The sequence below is a fragment of the Gossypium hirsutum genome, chromosome D08 (assembly GCF_007990345.1).
Source record: "Gossypium hirsutum isolate 1008001.06 chromosome D08, Gossypium_hirsutum_v2.1, whole genome shotgun sequence".
Classification (NCBI taxonomy): domain Eukaryota; kingdom Viridiplantae; phylum Streptophyta; class Magnoliopsida; order Malvales; family Malvaceae; genus Gossypium; species Gossypium hirsutum.
The window spans coordinates 6,509,500-6,515,599 of NC_053444.1; the positions used below are offsets into that span (position 1 = coordinate 6,509,500).

The window sequence follows — 6,100 nt, forward strand, 5'->3', positions numbered from 1 at the left end:
CAGGCCTATGAATTTTTTCTCGGGCCGGGCCTGGGCAAAATTCTAAGCCCATATTTCGGGCCAGGCCGGGTCTGGGCCTAGGACCCGAGCCGAAAATTTTTTGGGCCCAGCTCGAACCCGGCCTGACCCGGCCCATGAGCACCTCTACATCATATACACCGCATTCATATCGGTTTTGTTAATGAAGACAAAAGTTTGTCACTTATTCAACCTGAAGAGTTCACTCCTTTTTTATCAAATTCAATCAAACAAGTGTATCTTCAACATTCTTCCCCAGCACTCGACTTGTGGATCAACTCATACCTGCAACATTAAGGCTTCGTTTGGATGGGCGATTGACTGTGGTGAGGTGCGTTTAGCTTACTTTTTGTCTCACGCTACAGTATCGCTATAGTATCTAATCTCACCGCCACCGCTGTTTTTACACTAACCGCAGCTAAACACACCGCCCATCCAAACTCACCCTAAGTTTACGATAAAATTGTTATCCCTACCAACTTATTTCCATTATTTTCAGCATTAAGTAAGTGGGAGACTTACTGAAATTTACGTGAAATCTGGTAAGAAGCAGTGGCAAACATAACAATGCTAACACCGAACAGGTTCCAGTTCTTCTGCAATATTCTCAGAATTAATGGTTTGCCATTACAACCCTAAAAACATAAAATCAACCTTATACGTACAGGGGTAATTACAGTGCTGTACTTTGCCCAAATAAGTCCACTGCATGCTAGAACTGAAGAAACCATTTAAAAGATATTCGTATTCAATACAAATTCAAACAATATGACCGATAATCTTCCCAAGAATTCAGGATTAGACCTGCTTGTTGAGGGTAAGAAACAGTTTCAGCGGGCTTTGTTGAAATGTCAACAACGTTGGCAATGTTGAGAGCCCATTTGAAAGTTGGTGCCCAGAAATGAACTGTGATTAGGAGATATTGCTAAATAACTCAGATTCAGATAATCACAATATAATGAACCCAAAATTGCAAAACACACAAAATTATTAATTAATCTAATTAACAGTAATTAAAAGGGTTCAAAGAAAGAAGGAACAAACTAGTTTTTGGCCCCGCAGGATGGTTGTAGAAAGCTTGGAACTTGGAAGATGCCATCCTACCTTTCTGCTTGGTAGGAAACCTAAGTTAATGTCTTACCATATATATTTGTCTTTAAACAGCTAATCAACTTATTGACTTTATATATATATATATATATGCGTGTGAGACAAGTTTTATTATTATATATATTTGAAAATATTTATTGAATTTTTTAAAATTAGGATTAAATTAAGAACATATGTAGATTTTGAGGGTTAATTTTTTAAAAGTATAACTAAATCCATATAATATGTAAAAGTTGAGAGCTTAATTTCTTATCACACCAATTCTTTTAACTGCCACATCAACTTGTTGTTTATAATTTTAACAAGAGTGATCAAAATGACCATGTATTAGTCTAGGCAAATCCATTTTGTGTAAAATAAGAGATAAATAAATCAAAATGCTTTTCATGATCTTATTGACCCGACCAGGAATTTTTTTTTATGATACGATCGTAATTTAATAAAATCATAATCTATTAGGCGTGAATTGCTCTAAGCACAATTATTGGACAATTTCGTTTTTTTTTTGTTTCACTACACCAAAATAGGTTTTTAGCGGCGCTTTTTTAGGCCTTTAGCGGTGCTTTCAGAAGCGTCGAAAAAACGCCGCTAATGAACGCGTCGCTAACTTTAGCGGCGCTTTTCTCAAAAATGCTGCTAAAGACCAGGACCTTTAGTGGCGCTTTTACCACAAACGCCGCTAAAGACCAGGACCTTTAGTGACGCTTTTCTCACAAATGCCGCTAAAAACCAGGACCTTTAGCGGCAGTTTTACCACAAACGCCGCTAAAAACATGACTTAAAAAATATTTTAATTAAATAATATATATTTCTATCATAAATATTATATTTTATTTTATTTTAAAAATTTAAACTTTAAACTATATACTTTTAAGGATAAAAAATATTAAATTAAAATTTCTATTAAAATTTTACCTTTAAACAGTCGCCTACTGCTGTAAATAAACATCAAAACAGGTCCTAACATGAATATGACATATACTGAATAAAAAATTATGTAACCAGCTAAAAAGCAACTGGACATATACTGGTTGTATGTATGTCCAGCTAAAGAGCAGCCAGAAAAACCCACAAGATATCCGCATATCAGAATTAAATAAATAGAGGAAGCAAAGTAACTTAAGAGGTTGCATCTCCATTAGTTAGAAGACACACCACATAAGTTAATGTGTTAAATAAATTAAACCAATTAAATGATTCAATTTTAAGTAAAAGGATTAAGGCAAATTTCAATGATTCGATAAATTAAATTGAACTCCATTTGTATAAACTACATCAGCTGCTATTTCAGATTTATTAACGTTAACTTACCTAAATCCCATACTTGAAACTTGATGTTGTTGTATTGTACAACCTCTACATTAAACCCAATCGCTGCAAAAAAATAGTTCCAAAAAATGGTGCATCAAAGCTGTCAGTCATTTAGAAAAAAAAATGAAAACCCAAAACAAGAATGATAAAGAACATTTCCACAATATGCATGTATATAGGAATATATACATTCTCAGTCAATATGCATGGAAAAGCTTGTAATTAAAAACCAAACAATGTTTTAATTGGGACAAAAGCTACATGTATATAGGCTAAATGCAATAAAAACCTCAAATGAAAAAAAAAATGATTAACTAAACAGTATCATTAAGCATTTCCACAATGAATTTCAAAAGATTTGGCTCAAGAAAATTACCAACCTAAATTTCTTGAAATGCAATGGACAAATTACAACAGGATTAACATTTATAAAGCATCTAAACTAAGTGATTATCCTGAATCATGGTACATCAACAGAGCACCAAAGTTACTCAACAGTTAACTACTAAACATCTATTAAGAACACCAAAAAGACTTACCTGCAAAGAACATTTTAGATAGAATGACTAAAACTGGGATATAACCCGCAAAACGCAGCCTTCTTGTTGGCCATCATTGTCGTTTTCTACATCCCAAAGCCCCTAGAATACACAGCAACTTCAAGCACATATTAGAAACATTTCGACTGAGCTAAAAGTGTCAAAAAAAATAGATTATGCCACACCGATCCAAGGCCTCTTTTCTGCCAACTTGTTCTATTGCCTCTACCCAAGCATTTGCAGACCCATAAAAAATAGGAACCTGTGTTAGTTAAAATTCCAATCATCACCATCTATAAAATTGTATGAAAATAGAGACTCAGCTAAATTATTACAGTGTTTGTACATTATTTGTTACATTAAACAATTCTCTCTACAAATTCATTGACTATGTTTAAATCTCCTCGCTCATCCCTCAATCCAGAACGCATATCCTACAATATGGCCTTCAAAGGTTCTTTCAGGCTGTTAGATTGCAGCTTCATGCTTTTAGCTTGCTCCAAAGTTGTCTTGAAGTGAACGAACAATTGAATATATATTTGTTCCATGTAAATGTAAAATCATGCATTTTATTATCCAACAATACCTTACAGGAAAAGTCGCTTTTCTTGCAAAAAGGAAAGAATGTGACAAAAGTAACAATCAAATGAATAACAAAACTTACAATTTTAAGCAAATTAAAAATCAATTTTGATATCCAAACAAAAATTATGGCACTAACCTCGACCTCAGTATCCTCAGAATCGAGACTTTGAATCTGAATTCTACAATTGTCGATGCCTTTAGCTTCCAAAGCCGAAAGCAAATGCTCGACGGTCTGAATCTTGTATCCGTCTTTGCAAAGAGAGGTACACAACAGCGATTCTCAAACAAAATCGATGGATGCAGGAATCAAATTTGAGTGAAACTCAAAGTACCTTCCTTGGCCGGTGAATCCCGGCCATATCTTTACCTTCGAAACCTTTCCCGACTGACGTGTTTTTCCCGATAGTTCGATGCATCCTGCTAGGGTTTGTTGAAGCTTACCTGTCTGGGATCACAGTAGAAGTTAACGGAAATAGAGATCAGGTTAGGATGTTTTGGGAGTGAGGGAAGGTACCGTTTTCCATGAGATGCGATTGGAGGACTTGAATGAGTTAATGGCGGCGGAGAGATGCATGTTCCAGAGAGGAATGATACGAGGTTAAACTTACAGCTATGGCTAGATTTTCTTTTGGCGGGTTTTAAAGTTATGAAAATATTAAAAAAGCATTAAACTTTTTCCCTAAAAAAAACAAATTCAAAAGCATTGAGTGATAGCTTGGATGACTTCCCATATTGTTGCAAATTCAAAAATAAAGGGAATCGAGGTAGGGGGAGAAATGGTTTGGGAAAAATAAAAGGACTGCCGATTTGGGGAAATTGGGGGGAAAAATAAATGGAATAAGGGTAAGGGAGAAAGGAATTGGGGGGAAAAAGAGTGGGGGGAATCGATTTTGGGAAAAGAAGGGGGAAAAATAATAAATAATAAAATATTTTTTGCGGCGCTTTTTCAAAAACGCCGCTAAAGACCCGAGAATTAGCGGCGCTTCTTCAAAAACGTCAAAGCCCCGAAAACTAGAAGACGAAGTTGTTAGGCTTATGTTTTTTGCGGCGCTTTTTGTAAAATGCCGCTAATGCTCATTTTTAGCGGCGTTTTCCTGAAAGCGCAGCTAATACTTGATCTTTAGCGGCGTTTTCTTAAAAGCGCCGATAATGCTTGATTTTTAGCGGCGTTTTTTATCCAAACGCCACTAAAAACACCGCTAAAAGCCTGTTTTGGTGTAGTGTTTATTCAAAAGAAAAGGGTATTTTATTTTTTGAAACTATATATTTCAAAATAATTACGAATATTTTAATATATTTTAATTTTCAATAAAAAAGAATCTGAAATTCTTATCGACCAATTAATTTGTAATTGAATTTTTATAACATAAGTTACTTAAATTGCAATTTTTTTTATTATTTATTTTAGGTATAATTGAGTGGTTATCTCTGTATCTAATTACCCTAATATATTTTAGTGTTGGTTAACTTAATTGAAGAGGAAAGTTGGGCGTAGATGATATTATTAGTTAAAACCCCAAATTCATTAAAGTAATAAAATGATCTTTCAAATGACCTCATTTGCTTTTGACTTAAAATGGAATTTCTTTATAAAAAATGCACTAAAATTGTTTTAAATGATAAAACAAATACGAAGATTAACTGTGGAATTTATTGGCAAAGGCGAATCTGAGGGGAGGCAAGTTTTTCGCCCTAAAAATTGAATTTTTTTAGTGAATTATTGCATTATCTTCACCTTCAAAAGTAAAGTTTGTAATTTAATTCTCTTATAAATAAAGAAAGTGTTAGAAAGATATTAACATAACATACATATAATAAAAATAATTAGATGCTATTAATTGCTATCATAAAAGGATAGTCCAAATTAAAAGTGATCTAATTTGGTTAAAGTTTATTAGGCTTTAATTATTACATAAAGTATGGTCAAATATGTGTAGATACTTTAGTAATTAATTTTTAGTTATGATTCTCAAATTACACACACGTAACTTTTTTTTATCTTTCTTCGGAAAAGAGAGAGTCACTATCTTTAAAATACTTATGTGTTAATTTGTAAGATCGAAACCACAAGGATTGAATATTTCAACATATCGATAGATTTTAGTACGCTTCCGCATTTAATTCTATTATTGATTTTTTTTTATGATATGACACGACAAGTCCTGATAAATTAAATTTTGTATCAAAATTTTACTATTTTAATATAAAAGACTTGGAAATGACACCAACCTCAACCAATCAAAGGCAAAGAGCTTTTATCACCTTACTCGCACATTTTATTTTTGCAAACAACACCCAAAGAGTGTCATTAAAAAAGGCTAGATATAGTAATCTTAAGGTATAACCATAAGAGCTACCATTACTCTACAAAACTATTCTCTCAAGCTATAATCATATTTTCTTTCACTAACTTAAACATCGAACCATAAACTTTAACACTCCGCAAAATTCTCATTCTATTTTACAACTTTGAAATTCTTATTAATTTGAAAACCAACCTTCAACTGTTCACTTGAGAATAACGCAATAACAAATCA

General features: G+C 33.2%; 1 protein-coding gene across 29 annotated transcripts; it reads right to left on the minus strand.

Annotated features, from left to right (window-relative positions):
- On the minus strand, positions 1-4,453 carry LOC107915356 (mitochondrial pyruvate carrier 3). 29 transcript variants are annotated; one of them, XM_041099681.1, is made up of 10 exons: positions 4,078-4,437; positions 3,896-4,008; positions 3,700-3,812; positions 3,164-3,203; positions 2,979-3,080; positions 2,440-2,502; positions 823-924; positions 684-736; positions 541-614; positions 1-303 (listed from the first exon to the last, which is right to left on the minus strand). In XM_041099681.1, the coding sequence occupies exons 5-10, from the start codon at positions 2,989-2,991 to the stop codon at positions 261-263; spliced, it is 348 nt and encodes a 115-aa protein (XP_040955615.1). In that variant the 5' UTR covers positions 2,992-3,080; positions 3,164-3,203; positions 3,700-3,812; positions 3,896-4,008; positions 4,078-4,437; the 3' UTR covers positions 1-260. The 29 variants fall into 29 exon arrangements, 18 of the variants coding, with proteins under 18 accessions (XP_040955615.1, XP_040955618.1, XP_040955621.1 ...); XM_041099684.1 differs by having other exon boundaries at positions 2,979-3,580; positions 3,931-4,008; positions 4,078-4,450; XM_041099687.1 differs by lacking the exon at positions 3,164-3,203 and having other exon boundaries at positions 3,931-4,008.
- Positions 4,454-6,100: the final 1,647 nt, after the last annotated feature.

Excerpts from the sequence above, each read along its gene's own strand:
- LOC107915356 (XM_041099675.1), bottom strand. The coding sequence starts at position 4,137 with ATGCATCTCTCCGCCGCCATTAACTCATTCAAGTCCTCCAATCGCATC. Across the intron at positions 3,813-3,930 it reads AGTCGGGAAAGGTTTCGAAG|ACGGATACAAGATTCAGACC; the intron begins GTAAAGATATGG and ends CTCTTTGCAAAG. Across the intron at positions 3,581-3,699 it reads CTGAGGATACTGAGGTCGAG|CGACTTTTCCTGTAAGGTAT; the intron begins GTTAGTGCCATA and ends TTGCAAGAAAAG.